At 39.9% G+C, this 19,729-nt stretch overlaps 3 protein-coding genes and 1 long non-coding RNA gene across 8 annotated transcripts in view; 2 read left to right on the top strand and 2 right to left on the bottom strand.

Moving 5' to 3' along the window:
* The window catches only part of LOC309542326, a 257,491-nt gene extending 256,288 nt beyond the window's left edge, over positions 1-1,203 (top strand). Inside the window, exon 3 of the long non-coding RNA XR_014224203.1 lies at positions 1,119-1,203. This is a non-coding gene — a long non-coding RNA (uncharacterized lncRNA). The remainder of the gene's footprint in view (positions 1-1,118) is intronic.
* The window catches only part of LOC309542278 (uncharacterized protein C12orf50 homolog), a 21,305-nt gene extending 15,012 nt beyond the window's left edge, over positions 1-6,293 (bottom strand). For 2 of the 5 annotated variants that reach the window (XM_082241016.1, XM_082241020.1), the window contains exons 1-2: positions 6,181-6,292; positions 2,366-2,442 (exon numbers count right to left, since the gene is read on the bottom strand). In XM_082241016.1, coding sequence (XP_082097142.1) covers positions 2,366-2,437 — 72 coding nt within the window. In that variant the 5' untranslated portion in view covers positions 2,438-2,442; positions 6,181-6,292. Of the gene's footprint in view, positions 1-2,015; positions 2,239-2,275; positions 2,443-6,180 lie in introns of those variants that run through there. The other 3 variants (XM_082241018.1, XM_082241019.1, XM_082241017.1) reach the window with 3 other exon arrangements.
* RLIG1 (RNA 5'-phosphate and 3'-OH ligase 1) lies at positions 5,082-13,123 on the top strand. Its single transcript, XM_082241034.1, has 7 exons — positions 5,082-5,283; positions 6,623-6,740; positions 7,423-7,518; positions 10,641-10,757; positions 11,319-11,516; positions 11,944-12,113; positions 12,741-13,123. The coding sequence occupies exons 1-7, from the start codon at positions 5,194-5,196 to the stop codon at positions 12,927-12,929; spliced, it is 978 nt and encodes a 325-aa protein (XP_082097160.1). The 5' UTR covers positions 5,082-5,193; the 3' UTR covers positions 12,930-13,123.
* Positions 12,961-19,729, bottom strand: part of CEP290 (centrosomal protein 290) — a 51,961-nt gene continuing 45,192 nt past the window's right edge. The window contains exons 49-56 of the mRNA XM_082240931.1: positions 19,378-19,542; positions 18,976-19,098; positions 18,305-18,477; positions 17,198-17,339; positions 16,688-16,761; positions 16,492-16,595; positions 15,267-15,355; positions 12,961-14,491 (exon numbers count right to left, since the gene is read on the bottom strand). Of these exons, the coding sequence (XP_082097057.1) occupies positions 14,303-14,491; positions 15,267-15,355; positions 16,492-16,595; positions 16,688-16,761; positions 17,198-17,339; positions 18,305-18,477; positions 18,976-19,098; positions 19,378-19,542 (1,059 nt within the window). The 3' untranslated portion in view covers positions 12,961-14,302. The remainder of the gene's footprint in view (positions 14,492-15,266; positions 15,356-16,491; positions 16,596-16,687; positions 16,762-17,197; positions 17,340-18,304; positions 18,478-18,975; positions 19,099-19,377; positions 19,543-19,729) is intronic.

Here is a 19,729-nt window from a genome sequence, read left to right on the forward strand (position 1 = left end):
TGTGGTGTCAAGCAAGCCTCCCTCTGGAGGCCACTGCACAAACAAGGCAGCTGGGGTGTGTGGGTGTGAAGGAGATAATGATCCAGACCACCACCAGAAAGATCCAGTTCCACCCCTGCCTTAGGACAAAGACTTGCTGCAAGCTACAGATCCATAGGCGCCAACTCCATGGGGCTTGAGGGGGCCCGAGCCCCCTCAAAAATTCGTTTTGGGGGGCTCCGCCCCCCCAATAATCTCCGGCGCCCCTCCAGCAGAGCGCCATCGCTGCCGCTCCCCCAGCCCAAAATGCACAGGGTCGGGCTGCATGCCTCCTGCCCTCCCTCCCAAGCAAAAACTCCACCCAATTTCCTTCGGAGCTGATTAATAGGCGCAGCACGCTCTCCCCTATTCGCTCACGAGGAGGCGGCACCACTTTATTTGCATATTCATGAGCTTATTTATTATTCATGAGCTTTCCTGGCCCCCCCCCCCAATATTTTTTATAAGTCCGCGTCCCTGTACAGATCAACAGTATGGGCCGGAAACCAATGTGGAAGCACATTTAACATACTGAAAGGGCTTTGTAGGTGTAGAATATTGAGATGACTATGCCAGTGGAGCGCATTGATATTTGAAAACTGGTGAGGTGTAGGGACTGTCTGTAACTGAAGGAATTTCTTGCTAGTGTTTGCAAGTGATGTGGAAGTAGAATGGTGGGAGCCTGAAAGGATGATTAGCTAACTGTAAATATTGTTTTGTTTTGAGGGACAATGATGGTCCAACTTAGGAAGATGTATATCTATATATACTTAGTCACACAATTCATTCATTGCTAATGGGAAAAGATCTTCATAACCGATAAACAGCTAACTACGCATAGCCTTAATAAAAAAATTCCTTCCAGTGGCACCTTAAAGACCAACTAAGTTAGTTCTTGGTATGAGCTTTCGTGCGCATGCACACTTCTTCAGATACACTGAAACAGAAGTTGCCAGATCCTTCTATATAGTGAGAAGGTGGGGAGGGGTATTACTCAGAAGGGTGGTGGGAATGGGAGATTGGCAGATAGCTGAGATGAGCCTGTTGACGACTCTTAACGACTGCAATAGGTCTTACAGGAAAAGGCAAGGGGTGAGAAGGTGAAAAATGGCTTAGTCATGTATAATGAGATAAGAATCCAATGTCTTTGTTCAGACCAGGTCTCTCCATGGTTTTAAGTTTGGTAATGAGTTGCAATTCAGCAGCTTCTCTTTCCAATCTATTTCTGAAATTCCTTTGTAGTAAAACAGCTACTTTGAGATCTTGTATAAAATGTCCTGGGAGATTGAAGTGTTCTCCTACTGGTTTCTCTGTTACACATAGCCTTGTATGTTCCAGATTTTTTGTTAATCTTGTCAGTTATCTCCTACTGGGGAAGCCTTGTGATCACCACCACTCTTTTAAGCCATGTTTGTAACGGAAGAAAAGTCATGAGGGGAAGGCTGCAGGCGAGAAGGTGAACAGTCCTCCTGAATGGGGAGAGCAGAGGAGAGGCAAAAAGTAGTTTGCACTTTCCATAATTATTGTGGGTTTCAGTGGAAAAGGCAAATGAACATTCCTTCTGCCAATGACAAGGGGAGAGAAACAGCAAAAGTAATCTGCAGTTTTTTTAATGGTAGAAACACAAAGAGGTAAATCAACTGAGACCTGAGAATTTCAAGGTGGAATTAAACAAAATGAAGCATTTGTGCACTCTAGGGCCTCTCTTGCCCATTGTGGGAATGCATGTTTGCTTTTGCTGTGCAATCATCATCATCCTATTACAAAGACAACTGAAGTCTCTAGTGCTCTTTCTTATCCAAAGGGAATGAGACTCCAGTTTTCTACACGTACCTGGGATTAGACTCTGCTGAATGGAGCTTACTTCCACACAAAAACACACAGAATTGCTCTCTGAACCCTTCAGCACCATCCCTGAAACATCTCACTACTTGGAAAAGTGGAGGGCACATAACAACATGATAGATGCAAGCCATTATAAATTGTGCAGTATTTACCTTTATACAGGTTGAATGAAAATAGAAATAGCAGTCATCCCCAACTTCTGCCATTGCCACCTCTTGTGCTTCTACTCCACTGCCTTTAGAAAGGTCTCAATGCAAATGTAAGAACTATCAACGTGTAAGGAAAGAACATTCCCTTTTGTTCTGAATACAGCTGTATTCGGGATCTAAATTCTATTTCCTCTTAAAGGGAGACCTCCAGTTGAGAGTTTTATTCAAAGGGTTACTTATACTAATTGTAAAACAGACGGTACCTTCTCCAGGTTTGTTGAAGTGCTCACAGATTGAGAGTGGTTGCTAGACAGTGCGCAAATTCAAACTTCCAGAATTTCTCTCATTGTTACCTTGGTTCTTATGACATCATCACAAAGGCCACCATACGACCCCTCAAACTGGGAGTGCTCGCTTATTTTCATCGCTCCTATGTTTAAAAGAGGAAGAAAACAGTGATTTTTGTGTAGCCCTTTCATCTCGTCGTACCTTACTAAGTCAGTAGAATTCAATTAAGAGAAGAACATCTGCAACTTATATAATTAAGAGAAGCACAAGGATGGGAGTGAAAGCAAGTGAAAACATCAGCTCCTGCCCTCCTCAATAATTGCCTGCCTGCCAAAGCCTTGGTTTTTAAATATATTTTGATCATTGATCACTGCTGACTGGCATATCTACCCTACAAACTGAAGTTACCTGGGAGTGATTCTGTACATTTCTGGAGGGAGGGATTCCTGTTTTGCCTCCTTTAAATTATCCTCTCCAGTCCCACAGAGTTCTGTTTGTCATTAAATGACAAGATTATTGGAGGATTTGGAGTTCAGTGTCATTAGTATTGCAGTTAATACTCAGTTACATCTTTGCTTTCCCTCAAATATTAGTGAAGCAGTGGAATCCCTGAATCATGACACAAAATCAGTAACATGCTGGATGAAGGCCAATTATCTAGAAAAGATATGGATTAAGGTGGTTAGCAGGACTCTGGATTGTGGAATGAATGGTCTACTCAATATAGAGTCTCACCCCTCCTGAAAGAACAAATTTGCATTCTATGACTTCTGAATCTGGCTTTATTCCTAGACTATCGGGTGGCGGTTGTGATCAGGAGTAACTCCTTCTAGCTACACCAGCTGCAATCTCGTTTGATGATGCAGCCTTTGTGAACTATGCTTTGCAATATCTAGATTGGATTAATGTCCTGGAAGACTTTGCTGGCCTTTTCCCACCTGGCCTGCGAGGGCGGTATATTTTTATTTTAAGATTTTATTATTTTATATGCAAACTGTTCAATTTGGCTGTGCACTTTTTAATGCATTTTGGTTACTGCTTATTACTGCTATTGTTATGTTTGTAATTATGCAAATCTTTTCAAGTTGTAAGCTGCCTTGAGCCTGGCTTTATCTATGGAAAGGCTTTTAGGTCATAAACTTTTAAAGGGAGTTGCTTTCAAATTGGAGAATGGTTGTTTTAATCCTTGTAAAAAAATATTGTTACTATATGTTTAGTTATATTTACAATTAATATTTTTGTGTGGTTTCTTTGATAGCTGTTGTTGGAAACCAGTGTACATGTTTAATAAACACAGTTTACATTTTATACAGGACTTGTTTTCTGCCTTAAAAACTGAGCTAGTCACACCAAAGAACACACAATGAGTTTAGAAATAAGTTTTAAATAAGTAGAACATTAGAAGAAGAAGAAACAATGAGAAAAGGTTAATGTAAAAGACTGGTCCTGAACTTCTTGCTATTAAAGGTTGGGAAAGCATAGAACAGTACCAGCTACAGTACAGCTATTCAGACTGTGTATGCAACCTTATAAAGCATGTTTACCCTAATGGCTCTTGTAGTTCAGTGGCAACTGGTGTTCCTTCCATAAATGAAACCATGAATAAGTCATCTGAATGAAGAAACAAGCTGATTTGGTATTATTTTAAAATATATAAATATATGTGGCTAGAATCAGTTCTCCATGTGTTTAATAACACTGAAACCCTAGAATTCCACAGTCAGAAGGAAGTTCCATTGTTTGCAGTGGGGCTGCCTCCCACTTAATCTGTATGCAATTGATCTAATTCAGTAACATTGATCTAATTCAGTCTATTGCTTGACATGGAGAAAGGGCACGCTTGTTTTTATGACAGCTCATAGTATAATAATAGAGAAGCAACACACTTCTGCTGAACAGGCTACATATCTAATAGAATATTTGTAATAGTAACTTGTGAACATACATTTCTCTACAACCCTTACATTTGATTTTAAAGACTAGCCATCATTTCCCCACACAAAGGGAAATCACCTGAAGACTTGTCTATGAAACACAGAAACTTTTTCAGAGTTACGGAAGCTAACTGCTGGACACATGCTATAGAACATGAACTAAATTGCCCATTTAGATGTAACTACATTACCAAGCAGCAGCTGCAGGGATAAACATCCAGTGAGAGCACGGATTTAGCCTGTAAAATGGTATAAACTCTGGAGATGTATATTTTAAACGGTATTTCCTTCCTGAATAAGCACACACCACTTTAGTAATTAAGCAATATATAAATATCTAAAATGTGTGTGTTGCCAGTACCCTCAAAAGACGGCTCTCCATTTGAAACATTGTTCAAGGACAGTCCTCTATCTGAACGCATTGCTGGAGTTGTCCAAATCCATTTTTAAAGTATATATGTGTACAGCTTTAATTCTATCAACTTGGCTTCTTTCTTTCTTTTGAGCGGTGCCTCTTTTTCACTGCCAGCCGCCTTGAGTCCCGTCGGGGGTGAAAGGCGGAGTATAAATACTAACAAACCAAGTGGAAAAAGTTGGCCATCAACAGGGAGCACCTGGGTGCTTGTTGCTTATCCTTTTGCCCGCTAGGGGGAGATGTACTGTCTTATTTCCAAGCACAATCCTTTCTAACTCTTCAAGGCTGTCATATGCAAAAGCTGCGCTCTCTTTATTAGGGACGAGCCAGCGGCCCCTCTGCGCTGACGTCACGCGAGAACGAGTCCCTCAGCTTCCCTCCCGGACTACATTTCCCGGCACCCCTTTCAGCCGGGCCTAGCTACGCCTGCTGCTCCGGTCGCCGCCGGGGGGAGGCAGCCTCTAGGCCTGCTGCTAATCACCGGCGTCGCGCGCGCGCGGGCCGGCCGGCCGCTGCTGCCTGCTCCGAGGCCGGAGGGACCACCATGAGCCGCCTGGGCTCGGTGCAGCAGAAGGTGGCCTGCCTGTTCGTGACGCAGGTGAAGGAGGAGCCCTCGGCCAAGAGGGAGCGCCAGGTATGGGGGGGGGGAGGGAGGCAGAGCGAGCCCCGCGCCCGCCGGGGGAAAGAAGAAGCCGGCGGGGGGAGGAGGGTCGGCAGGCAGCTGGGAAAGGAAGGCGCTTCTTCTTCCCCGACTGCCCTCTTGATCGCCTCGAGTTTTCACCCCACGTGAGGCGGCTATTATTATGGAAGACCCTGCAGCCTGTGCTTCGCATGCAAGGGCACTTTACCTGCGTGCACCTTTCTTTGTACAAATGTCTGCAGGAGCGAAATGGCCCTGAATGTTTTGAGGACGTTTTGGGGCCCCTTTCTCTGTTTCCTAGCCCTTGCTAGGGTGGGTCGTTAGTTACTTGGGCATCATATTTGGGCCAAAACTTAGCTCGGCTTAGCTTCCGCCCCCTCCAAAAAAATCCACCCATCCACCTTGCATCTCCCCTTTCAGAAATCCCATACAGTATTTCTAGGCCTGCACACAACATCAACACCACCACCCCTCCCTTGGAATATGTGAGTCTCATTTAACACAACAGGTGTATCTTACTTTATTTTTGCACCTGCTGCTCAAGTAAGCGTGCTCTGTTTGTCATTTACATTAATCTACCTAAGTGCCATCAGTAGCTGGAGTGGGCTGGATACTTGTGAAGGTGAAGATCCCTCCCCGCTTTCCCCTCTCGGGTATATTTTCACATTCAGTCTGAACCATTATAATGCACTGAGCGAGTTCCTTAATAACTTTTCTGTATTCAGATGCTAAGAAACAGCAGTAACCGCAAGCCATCAGAATACATCTCACTCTTTCTCTGCTTAAGTTTGATGGAAGAAAAGGTTACATTACAAGTTGGATTTTCGTAGTGTAGCCATCTTTTAATGAGATTATCCCTGTGATTTCAAAGTAATAAACATAGCTACGTACCATTATTTTGTTGGTGATGCGGCTTCTAATTTCAAACTGAAGCCTTGAGAGCAACTGTTGTTCCCATGATAAATGATGCATGGAATCTTTGTTGCCATGGATATAGTAGCTTTTAAGATTCTGTAACCCTAGGCTTTATTCCTTCAAAATGGAGAACCCTCTCAAAATGACTTTGAAATTCAGTAGGAAACAGAGTCTATGTTTCATCCTGTGAATTGATATTGTTATTATTACTTATGAAATTTATATACCACTCTTCATATAAATATCATAGGGCAGTTTACAACATAGAAATATGGAAACATAGTGTCATGGAATCAATGTTATTAAGAATGAAAGTTGCTGGGTTTGGGGGCAGGCGTGGGGGTGGGGATGGAGAGCTAATTCCTGCCTTGAAAAAAGTTATACTTCCAAAATACTTTGACACCTATTTTCTCCGTAGCCTTTTAAAGTGCTGGCCACTGAAGCAATTAATCCAAAGGCATTAGATGCAGATATATACAGTGCGATCCCAACTGAAAAGGTGGATGGAACTTGCTGCTACATAACTACGCACAAAGGTAACGTGAAAGAGCTCTGTTAAGTAGTCCTTTTTATAGTGAAAATATGCTGTACATAATTCAAAATATGGGCTTTATCCATACTGAATTCATGGCTAAGGGAAGTGTTGGGCTCCTGTCCATGGTCAGAGGCTGAAAGGTAGGTAGGGCAGCCTCCTTCATTTGCCCAGGCTGATGGAGATGAGTACATCAGCCCACACTATCTTCACTGGTAAGAACAGTGATAGCCTGATGTCACTGTAGCCACCTTGGGCAATTGGTTTAGTCGCCTCCTTCCATTTCTCTGTAGTGTCCCCCCCCCCCAATTGAGTGAGCAAGGTCTTCCTCACCACATATTGATTGGCAAAAGGGACCGGCTGTTCTCTTCTCCCCCCTGCACACGACTCCACTTGCAGGCGTCTGGGCCCCATGCTTTCTCTAGGCGCCTTTGTAAGTTTCCTTTCTCTAGGCCAGCGTGGAAGCACGGGGCTACTATCCCTCTAGTAGGCCAGCAGAAATTTGTGTAGATCCGTAACTTTTGTGGGTTTACTTCCAAGATTGTTGTAAGAGCTTATGCGAGCAGCTGCTCCATGCCAGAGTTAAAAGCAATATTCAGTACTTGTTGAAAGCAGTTGTCTAGATTTTTGTTTGTTTGTTGTAAGGAACTTCATGATAAATTTTGATGCCATTTTGTTCACTATAGGGCAGCCATACCTTTGGGCCCGGTTGGATAGAAAACCAAACAAGCAAGCTGAGAAAAGGTTTAAACGTTTTGTGCACTCAGCAGGTGACTCAAAAGGTTGGTAGCTGGCGGGTTTTTTTTTTTGGTAATCAAGAGCTTATTTATTTTAAAGATTTTAATGGTTTACAAAAGTACATATCTTATCTCTTTTGGTTGTACTATCTTTCTTACAAATCAGTTACATTTGTTGTGAGACATTAGTGTTGAGTACAGTATAAGGTTGAGGAAGAAGAGGAGGAGTGGGGTGGTGAGGCTTATATTCTTTTGTATAGTGTACGTGTGGGGTTTTGTGTCAATGTCAACTGGGTAGGTTTTCTTTCTATTTGTTTATTACATTTCCTTGGTAGTGAGATGTATTGCGGGGGGGCAGGGTGTGGCTGGTTGACTGTGGTTGGCTGCAGTGGGGTTTGTTTGCATTTGGGGGGGGGCTTGTTGGGTCAGGTAAACTAGATAGATTCATATGCTGTCAGTAGATTCTTGTTGTCTTGTTGGGCTGATAAAGGGGAGTCATACTGGGGTGAAGGCATCCTCTTATATTTGTCCCTGTGTCAGTTTCAGTTTATTGGTTAGCTTTTCTATCAAGGCCGTTTCCCATACAATTTGATACCATTGGTTCATGTTTACTCCTGAAAATTCCCTCCAGTGTCTGGCTATGAGGCTTCCGGCTACTGAGAGTAGGTGGGTTATAAGCTCTATATAATGTGAGTGGTCATTATGATCTTGGAAGATGTTCAGTAGGGCCAGTTCTGGGGTGAGTTCTAATACCTGTTTAGTTATTTTGCATATCTCTTGTAGGAGTGCTGTCCGGAAGGGTTGGATTTTAGGGCATTCCCACTACATCTGGAGGTATGTGCCTGCGGAGTGCAGCCTCTCCAACATCTTGGTGAGGTTTCTGGGCATATCCGTGCCTGTTTCCGTTGTGTTAAGTACCACCTGTAGATGAGTTTCAGAGTGAGTTCCCTTCTTTTGGCTGATATGGACTTAAAGGGAGGTTTAGACCACATTCTAGACCAGCGGTTCTCAACCTGTGGGTCCCCAGATGTTGTTGGACTACAACTCCCATCATCCCTGAGCTCTGGCCTTGCTAGCTAGGGGTGATGGGAGTTGTAGTTCAACAACATCTGGGGACCCACAGGTTGAGAAAGGCTGTTCTAGACCATTGTGCGGGGTTTATTTCATAGCCTATGTCATGCTCCCATTGTTCTTTGATTGGATGAAAGGGGGTTGTGGGATTTTGGAGCAGTATTTTATATATTGTGGATACCATCCCTTTACTGTGTCCCTCTGCTGTCAGGAGGTTTTTGAAGGTGGTCAAGGGTCTAGTAGTTGCTGATTCTACTGTTGGATTGTTTAAGAAGGCATGTAGTTGATTTTGTGTTAAAGGTAAAGGTAAAGGTACCCCTGCCCGTACGGGCCAGTCGTGTCCGACTCTGGGGTTGTGCGCCCATCTCACTTAAGAGGCCGGGGGCCAGCGCTGTCCGGAGACACTTCCGGGTCACGTGGCCAGTGTGATAAAGCTACTTCTGGCGAGCCAGCGCAGCACACGGAAACGCCGTTTACCTTCCCACTGGTAAGCGGTCCCTATTTATCTACTTGCACCCGGGGGTGCTTTCGAACTGCTAGGTTGGCAGGCGCTGGGACCGAGCAACGGGAGCACACCCCGCCGCGGGGATTCGAATCGCCGACCTTCCGATCGGCAAGTCCTAGGCGCTGAGGTTTTACCCAGAGCGCCACCCGCATCCCTTTATGTGTTAGCTAAGTTATTTGGATGTCCCCTAGTTTGTCCTGTATTTCTTGTGCTGCTATGGGTTTGCTGTTGTTGTAGAACTCTTTTAGACAGTGTTGGCCTTTGGCTAGCCTGGTTTATATCTAGAGGTTTTGTGCTGCATGTTGGAATAGTGGGTTATAGGCCAGGGGGGTTAGTGGGGATGGGGATAGTTTGCCTACTTTTCCATTCCATGCTTTAAGCATGGACTGTTCAGTGTTGTGGAGATTTTCTTTAGTTTGTTTTGGAGAAATGGGGATGCTGTTGTGGGGATGCTTTGGATGGTTTCTCTCTTCAAGTGGACCCATTGTTTCGTCTCGTGTTCTAGAATATACTGCATTATGTGGCGTACTTGGTTGGTGATGTAATATTATTCTTTTTGGGGGATTCCCCATCCTCCTTCTGAGGTGGAGAGGCACAGGTATTAGAGGCTTATTCTTGCCTTTTTGTATGAGAAAATAAACGAGGGTAGTTTTTTTCTGCCACTTCTGGAGTTGGGCTGGGGGAATCCAGGTTTGGAATAAATAGATTAGTTTTGGGAGGGTGATCATTTTGATCATGGCTGTTTTGTCCGAGAGGGTGAAGTTGGTGTTGTTCCATTTCCTCAAGTCTCTGTTTATTTGCCACCATGTGCACGTGCTCCTTTCTTCTTGTTGACTGGAATATCAACATTTTTAGGAGGAATGTAGGAAGGTTCAAAAAGTAAATGCTTCTAAATGTGTGGGGCTGCCTTTAAAAGGTGACTTGGAAACTACAATTAATCCAGAATGCAGCAGCTAGACTGGTGACTGGGAGCGGCCACCGGGATCACATAATGTCGATCCTAAAGGATCTACATTAGCTCCCAGTACATTTCCAAGCACAATTCAGAGTGTTGGTGTTGACATTTAAAGCCCTACAAGACTTCAGCTCCGTATACCTGAAGGAGCATCTCCATGCTCATCATTCAGCCCAGACATGGTCAGTTCTGAGGGCCTTCAACAAGGAACCACACAGATGGTATTTTTGGTAGTCACACCTGCCATGTACATTGCATGTACCTCCTGCCAGATGTCAAAGAGTTAATCAACTGTATAATTTTTCGTAGACATCTGAAGGCAGCCCTGTTTGGGGAAGCCTTTAATGTTTGATGTTGCTGCTACTGCTGCTTTTCCTGCATTTTTGCTGGAAGTCATCCAGAGTGATTGGGGTAAGCCAGTCAGATGGGTGGGGTATAAGAAAAATAATTATAAATACAAATGCAGAATCAGCATTTTAATACCCTTGATAATTCTCTTAACAGAGCAGTCCATACTACTTAAATTTATAAAATCCATGTAATCAATTGTTATTGCCAGTTTTTTTTGTCTTAGGATAAATTGTGTTAATACTTGAGAAGATAGATAACAAGTGTATTTCATATTCTTGCTTCCAGGATTTACTTGGAATGTTGAAGATGACTTCAAGCCTGTCCCTGAATGCTGGATTCCAACAAAGGAAATAGAGTACTGCAATGGAAAACCTTTTCCTGATGAAAATGGACATATTCCAGGTAGAAAAACATAGCTTAACACCAGAAAAATCTGTTCCAAACTTTAGTCACTTAGAGATCTTAAATACTTTATGTAATAATTTATTAATTTACTCATTCAACAATTATAACTGAAAAACAAGCCACCCAGATAAATTTGTTCTAGGGTGGCCTATAAATATTGTAAACAAGTAAATTGGGAATTACCATGTCAAAAGTCATACTTGCATGGTGAAATAGTCCTTGTATAACCTATTTCTTCTTCAGGTAGCTTTATATATCTTGTTTACCTTCACTATATTATTGAGGGACTAAGGTTGAAATATCATGACAGGGCTGATCTGAATAACATGAATTCTCCAGATCACACTGAAGTGCAATATTGAGACAGAATTGTTGCAGGCATTCCCTAGTGAGCAATATAAATTTGGATAATTGCAAGACCTTAGTGTCAGATTAGAGATTATTTTTTAACCATTGGTTTTTTATATTTGAGCAATATTAATGTTCATATCACCTGTAATATTTTTATAAACAATGGAGCCAACCTAAATAGGGGGAAAATATTTTGGTTTTTTACAGGCTGGGTGCCAGTGGAACAAAACAGCAAACAATATTGTTGGCATACCTCTGTTGTTGACTATGAATTTGAACTAGCGCTCATTCTGAAGAATCACACTGAGGAACCTGGTCTTCTGGAAATTAGTTTAGTGCCCTTATCAGATCTCTCAGAGCAAACTCTGGAGCTTATTGGAACGAGCATTAATGCAAATCCATATGGTAAGCATATCTTATATTCATCAACAAGATTTTTCTGAGAGCTTTATATCAGGCACTGGTAATAAACACTGTGTACCATTATTGCAAACACAATCTTTTAAAAATTACAATACACAGCAAAACCTTTGGCAAACAAACATATTAATATGCAGCTTGCTTGAAGTGTTTACAACTAAACAAATAAAAGCATTGTGTTGATAAAGCCTAGGGCAATGGTCGGCTGAGCTGCAGCAAACAGAAGGTTTCCTGTCTGTCTTTAGTTGAATTGCTCAGACTCTAGAAACAAAATATTTGGAAAACGTCTACATGGAGCCCAAGAGAGTTGGCTAAGGGAGCATCATTGACAATTGGGAAATAAAGGTGGGACGGGAACTTCTGTAATATAATAAAATAGTTGATTGTATTTGTTTAATAATCTTTTAAACAGGCTTAGGAGACAAGAAACATCCTATCCACTTTCTCGTACCACATGGAACATTTCAAATAAAAAATGCCCCTCCACTGAATCATGATGACATATTGTCTTGGTTTGATGAAAGCAAAGAAGGGAAAATTGAAGGAATTGTATGGCATTGTGCTGATGGAAACTTAATTAAGGTAATTCTGAAAGATTTATTGAATAACCAACATCTTGATTTTATCTATGAATGAAAGGCCTTGAGTTCAGTAGCTTCAACATGCTGCCAAGTTTATTTTTAAAAAATTGAGCAAAGAAGAAAATGGATTTTCAGCTGCAATTGAAGGCTTAGTAAAAAAACCCCCACCAAATTATGTTATCATTTAATTCCCTAGAAGCACTTTCACATTATACATGAATGCATTTCAACATATCAATGCTTACAGAAAAAGTTGCATAGAAGATGCAAATATACACACGTGAATCCATATAATACTTTGGTGTTTGCTCATCATTCAAACTATTTGACTGTTAATTTTTCATTCTCATGGCTTTCTTCTAAAATAAAGCCTCCAGAGTCATTTCCAGATGTCAGTTTTGATTTGGTGCAATTTGTATCTTCTATTTTATGCTTGTAATGTAATTTTGGAGAGAAGAATAGAGTAGCTGTTTCAAACACAAGTAGGAAAGGATGAAGCCTTCAATCATCAAGAATTTAAAAACCTGTCTCTGTGATTGAGTATTAAAATGGGTCCGTGCAATTGTTTCAGACTCTGATCTGGTACTTTGTGCAGTTAGTAATGTAATTGTGTGTTTTTTCTTCATAGCTCCATCGGCATCATCTTGGTTTGTGCTGGCCAATTGCAGACCCTCATTTGATTTCTCAGCCAGTTGTTATCACCTTTAGTAGTGCCAAATACGACTATAATTTTGAGCCAAAGACACTTTTCCATTATTTTTCAAAATTGGAGGGACAAAGATTCAATAGTCTCAGAGATATAGTAAGTAATCTGTGACCAAATTATTTTTTTTATTAAAAAAGTAGCCATCTGTGTGATTGTTCATTCCTTAGATAGGGGATGTCAAAAGGTTTCCATTGTTGAAATGCAATGTAAATAGTATTTAGGCAACACATGGCTCAATGTGTATATAACAAATACTGCTGCTTATTATGTAGCAGACAAGCCACAAATAAAAATCTATAAACTTTGAGCGTTTTGTTTTTTTTAAATTGTGTGGGAAACATACCTATTGAAGTGATGGTTACGTACCTGAAATCTCCTGCTTTTTGTTTTAAATTATTGTATAGTTTGTACATTCAGTTGTGGTAATGACTAGTTTGTATGGATGAATTTCTTCTAGCAATGTATAACTGAAAAGCATATTTAAATTTTGCAACAGATCAAACTATAAAGTGAAAGAAAAATTTCCAAAAGGCTTTTTTTTAAACAGAATGCTTTACTGTCAAACTTTTGAGGAGTAGAACATTATTTTTCACTAACTTAGGGTCAGTTGAGTAGCCTCGGGGTAGCTTTCTGTTTATATTTTATACTCTGCTACAAATATTGTAGCAAAAAATACTTGTGTGCATTATATCAATTCTGAAGAGTTACTGTGTGCAAATTTATTGCTGTTTCCTCAAAAATACATACATCTAGTGATTTCGTTGCTTCTATATATTTTCAAAGGAACAACATATATCTTATGAGTAATAAAAGTAAGATACATGTGTATATGTCATGGAATACAATGTTTGAGAAGCCACTGGCATTTGTTTTAAAATGTTTAATAAGATACATTTCTTTTGAAATACATATGTTACAATACTACTGTACATTGTTTGCTTAAATGATGTCAGGGCAGCTTTACGTAAAGTTGCCTCTAATAATGAAACTAAAATTCAGTCATACTAATGGAACGCAAAAAATGAGAAGTAAACTTGTTTAGCAAGTTTGTATATCTTTTATTAGATAAAGCCCATATTTCTGGGCTGTCAGTTTTAGGGCAAATAAGCATAAAACTGTTTGAATAATACACTAGTAATGAACAAATGTAGAAAAATAAATAATTTCTAAACTGCATTCAGTTTTATACCTTCACTGCAAGCACATCAATGTAAGATCTATAAAAATATAATACTGACTATATAATAAATTAGCACAAAAAAACAAGTATAATAGTACTATACCTTCATTCCTTACTTTTGCTTCTGTGTTTGCAGAAGTGAAAACAAGCAGTAGCTCATGGAGATGCTTGCTTTGGCAAGAGCTGAAACACATTTCTGAGAAAGTATAAAAAAAGCTTGTTTGACCCCTGACATAAGAATGTTCTTGTTTCTTTTCTGTGCCAAGTCTCAGGTCTTCTTCAAAAACATTCTGTACCTTTTCATTTAATCAACAGAAACTCTGGCTGGAATATCTACCTGAACACCAAATTGTTCAGAAAGTGTTTTCAATTTCTCTTCCAAGAGAATATTTTTTTTAACTTCTTCATTATAGTTGTATTTTAGATCCTCAATTTCTTCAAAAAAGGATGGATCAAAGTGGTCCAGTTCATTTTTCAGCTTTCTGACTTCTTCCTAATGAGGAACAGCAAAAAATTCACACAATAAATCCTTACACATTAAATCCTAACAATTTCATCTCCGATACATGTGCGTTGTTTCATCTTTCGCTTGGGGCTTTGATGTAAAATGTAGGCCATAAACATAATGGGCACAATCCAGCCAAAGTTAAGTACTTTTAAATCCCAGAGATTCTAGTGGGGATATAAGAATGTAGCTCTTTGCCCACTAAAATCAATGGGACCCAGAAGTCTGGCTAGCTCATGCTCCGAGTTTAAGAACATGGATGCAACTTTTCATTGTAGCAGAGGAGTGAATCTTCAGGTGGGTCGTTTCTCTTCATTTTGCTAGGTAGGACTGTAGAAATACAGAAATGTATCTGTGGGAGAGAGCCTTGCCTTAGCTCCTAGAGACAAGCTTTGGGTTTGCTCTCCCATTTTCTCTGCTTGCTGGAACTTCATTGTCTTTCTTCTTGCTAGATCTACTCTCAAAACCCCAAAGCTTTGCACTTGGGAAAGTTTCACTATTTTTTCCACAGAATTAGGTTAAAAATCTCTGGTAGTATCTTACCTTTGGGAATCTACAATCCAACATGGGGAAATTTCACCTGTCTTGAAAAGCTTGATAGGAAAGAGGTAACCTGTGAGTGGCAGGTGAAATATCTAGCAAGGAATGACTGTTAATAGCTTGCCTCAAATTGTGGGTAATGATAGCTAAAACACATTCTGAAAATCTTCTCAATAAACAGATACTTATCTGGAAGAAATTGGAATATTTACAACTCTCTTACATGAAGTCGCTGCTGTTCTAAATCGGAGGTTTTCAACTGTGTCTTGAGGCTTGTTACCTCTGCCAGTAGTTTATAGTTTCCATCTTTCCCTAGGGATTCAAATGGAAGATTTTCCATATGTATGTGTGTGATGAAGATGCCTCAAAAGTTACAAATTAGCTAGAAAGTCTGTTCTCTACTGCTACAAAGTTAATAATTTACTGCAAACATTTACAGGCAGCTCCTCATTTACACACCTTTGATTTGCATGCGGTGCAAAACACCTGGAAGTGGTACCCAGAAATGGGGAGCATCTGGTTAGCCAAGTGCTGCTGTCCCATACATGTCAGCTGTGCCTGCTATGCCACCCCTGTGACTCCTGTGAGCGTAAGGGACAGCAGGCCTTGGTTGAGGACTCCTCTCCAGGGTGCTTCCATTTTGCACGACTTCATGTGTGCATGCGGGGCCCAGGAGCGGAACCCCCACGTAAATAGGGAGTCACCTTTACATTATTTACATAAGCATATTGTTCAGGCATCTTCAGACAAATAGTCTAAATGCTCATGTGTTTACTAGGCTTGTACCACAGGCAGTTTGGCCTACTTTTTTCATACATGTAGGTAATACTCATAGGTTTTAGATGCCACTTAACAGCCTTATGTGCAACAGCTGTATAACCTCAGAGTACAGTAAAAACTACCACTACTTTCCAGTGTTCTGTTCTCATTTTCCTGAAATGTAATATTCTAAAGCTAATGTGATTTCCCTCAATAAATGTAAAGTTTCCAATACAAGTGGAGTAAATGAAGCCGTTTCATTGGCCCAGCCAGGTGAGTAAATAAAGTCCTTACATGACAATTCAAGATGAGTTTTATCATTAAATAAAACCAGGGAGTCCCAGGTTTTCTAGAGCTTCACCTGAGTTGCTTTGTGACAAAAAGTGGATATTCTGGGAGAATGGTTCTACAAAAACTTAGATACTGCTTACTGTAATTTACTTCACATTCAAAAACCTATTAGTCAAAAGTCCTAAACCTTCCCTTGCTTGCGTGGAAGGCACTTTTGCTCACATACGTCTACCATTTCCTCCCTCTTTTAGCTGTCCACACTTCATTCCGCATTGTTCAGATAAGTCCCTGATTCTAGGAAGTAGCTTTTCAGAAGGCTAGACAGCCCTATTGTGTGAGTGAAGCTTCTTTATATTTAAGTCTTTGGTAGGTTTGATCTGTAGTATTTTAAACGTTACCAGCTGCAAATCCACCATCTTCCTTAACTTCAGTCTGTTTTCGAGAACTCTCCACCTGGTAAGCTAACTCTGCCTTTTCCTTTTCCAAACGATCATTGGTTAATCTGCAACCACATAAAACAGGACAAAGATCTAGATAGTCCTCAATATTTTTCCATGTAGATCTATAGAAGAAACAAGCTTTTCTTTGCTTTACCTGAGAAGCTGAAGTTCTTTGGCAAGCCCTTGCTCTGTTTTGGCACCCTCAGGAAAGTGTTTGAGAAGTTCAACCTTTACATAGAAGAAAAAGATTACTGTTATTTTAACATTAGAAATTTCTAGGTCTTTGCCAGATTGCCTGTAGCAGAGCAAAGAACCCAGAAGACAAAAGTTCATCTCCTGTGCTGTCTGGGGTTGGGGTGTGGCGTGTGGACAAGAACAGGTAGTGCATGCCTGCCTCCAAAGGAAAGTAAAAGCTAGAAAGTAATGAATTAAAAAGCTGCTGAAAATAAAACTATAAGGGACCCTTAAAAAACAACCCTGTTCTTTGTAAAGCCAGAAGACGTGACACAAACAGAAGATGGTGCCATTTCAAATGCAAGGCCTTTCCTCTAGATGAGGAAAGTACAGCATCCTAAACAAAAGGTAGATTGTGCATTAAAAATTTGCAAATAAAATATAAATTAAAGATGGTTGGCAAATTACACCCAGAAGCATGTTTACTTACCTGTTCTTTTAAGATTTCAATATATTTTTCATTTTTTTCTTCACTCTCTGTGGATTTTCGCAATGCCTGTTTAAGATCACTAATGGCTTGAGTTTTTTTGGCAATATCAGCTTCCATTTCTTTCATCTTATTTTCATACATTCTGAAAGAGAAAATTAAGATCTGTTCAAAACATTGTTTCTAGACGTTAGAATAAAACCTTAAGCTGCTATATCAAGGGAGTGCAGCAAAGAGGGATCATTTTACAAAACTGTGGGAAAGATGTTTTATATGTCAAGACTTGCTGATCTACAAATTATATTAAGGCACCACACTTTACAAATTTTGCATTAAGGAACTTGTGCAACTTGCATTTATTTTTCCATTAATATACAAAGCAGAAACATCCAACTAATGAAATTCACAAGTGGGAGAAGATATAAATAAGGAGGGTGGACAATTTTTTAGCCATTTCTCTTCAGTAAATATGAAACCGGTATGATGCTTTATCAATTTGGTGATGGTGGCTTTTTTAAAAAAAGGATACTTTCCCTCTTTCCAACATTGTTGCTCAAAGTTCAAAGAAAATACCTACAATATGAGAAGAAATCTCTATGATGGTGAGTATTCATGAGCACACCATTTTCTATGGACCACTTGATACCTGTTAGTTGCTGGGAATCTTGCAAAGTATCCTGGACTAGGCAGAGCCTGGTTTGATATAGCCAAGGCATTTATTATATTCTTTAACTGGAGTGCAAATTAAGGATAATTTAACTATCAAAAAGTCCCAAAGTATGTCCTCTTTTAACAAATGTGTAACGTGTGAATGGACCACAGAGACTCTTAATAAAAATAAAACCAACCTGAAATCAACTCACTCCTATTGCACACTATATTATTCACAATAGTCTAACAACAGTCAGCAACTGTCCCAAACAGCATTTCATACACTTTCCTAACTCGATTATGTATGACTGACTAAATAAGTATACTGTATACATGACTCAGGATCATATACTGGATATGTACATTTTTTTTTATTACTTCTGAAAATAAGTCTCGTTTATTGGCAATAATGAGGAAAATAGACAAGCAAAGCTATTCAATTAATCTTCAAGTTCTTACCTTGTTATCACAATGGATTTCCCACCCTTGCCATCAGCTCCCTCAAGCTGCAGGTTTCTGCTTTCTGCCAAGCTTAACTTCCTTATGGTCTCTTCCAGTTCTGCAGTCAATTTCTCATTTATTATCTCAAGATTATTCTTTGCAATTCGTAGCTTCTCTGAATTCTCTGCTTCCTAGTGACCAACAAACCCCCCCCCCCGAGATATTGCATGCATTGAAATGGTTCAGATGGAATTTTTCAAGACAGGGTACGAGTACACCTTATGTCAGTTTAAGCACCGTTCAGTTCAAACGAGTTGTTCATTATATCCAAAATGAGAAACTGTTTTAATACATGCTTACAAACCTAGATCTCAGAAACCATCTTTCATTCCTGATTAGTAAATACAAAAACATATTAGCTTGTTTCAGATGTAATGAACCCTGCTCTGAATGAAACAGAAGTGTTGAAGCTGTTGTGCAAGGGAAGGGCAAAAGGAGAGTATTAATTCCTACTTGCTATATACTATGCTTTAACATGCCAGGGTTTTTATGCCCCAAAGGATCCATTGTAACAAGGAATTTAAAAAAAGCTATATTAGATATTCTAAGCTAGAAGACCTTTGTGTTTTGAGAGAAGAACTGAAAGATAATAAGAATACTTCATGATATCAACGTTTTCACAGATGTACCTTTTTCAGCTCCTTCCGGATTCTCTCATTTTCAGCAATTATCTTTTCTGTGCCTTTAGTTTTCAGTTCATAGCGCATACTCAATTCCCCTCCAAGGTGAACTTTTAGTTTTTCCATTTCAGTCTTAATTCGGAAATAAATAAAAAAGAGTATTGGTTATCTGTCACGTTGATATTGCTACAAACTGGAAAAAAGCACCGTGCCCATTTAAGTATAGGGAAAAAACCACACCAATTTATAGACAGCTGTGTGTAATTCTTTAAAAATCACCAATAAGTTTAAAATAGAATCCTACACTGAGCTTTCCATGCATACATTGAAAGTGCTGACATGGTTCTTACATACATTAAATTTTTATATTAAAGAATGAAATCATACTGCTTTGAAAAGGGAATATGTTACCTTTAAACATTCATTTTCTTGTTCAAGGCTGGCCAGTTTTTCATTGGAGACTACTCCAGGTGCTTTCTTAAGCTCTTCGTTTTCTCTCTGAACTCTCTCCACAACCTTTTTCATCAAACCAATTGTTTTCTCTAATTCTGGAATAGTTTTCCCACTTCTTCCAGACTATACAACAAAGAAATATTTGTCATTTTCATGTCAAAGAACTCCAGTTATTAGACAGCACCAGTTCATTTTCATTTAGTTCTCACAGAATCTTTAGCTTTTTCTGAAACATTAGTTATCAAGGGTTGGCAAGCCGGAATTGTGTTTTTGCAGGACCACCTCTATCTATCTTTCTATGGATGATAAA

Source organism: Podarcis vaucheri, assembly GCF_965113315.1.
Source record: "Podarcis vaucheri genome assembly, chromosome: 10".
Taxonomy (NCBI): Eukaryota; Metazoa; Chordata; class Lepidosauria; order Squamata; family Lacertidae; genus Podarcis; species Podarcis vaucheri.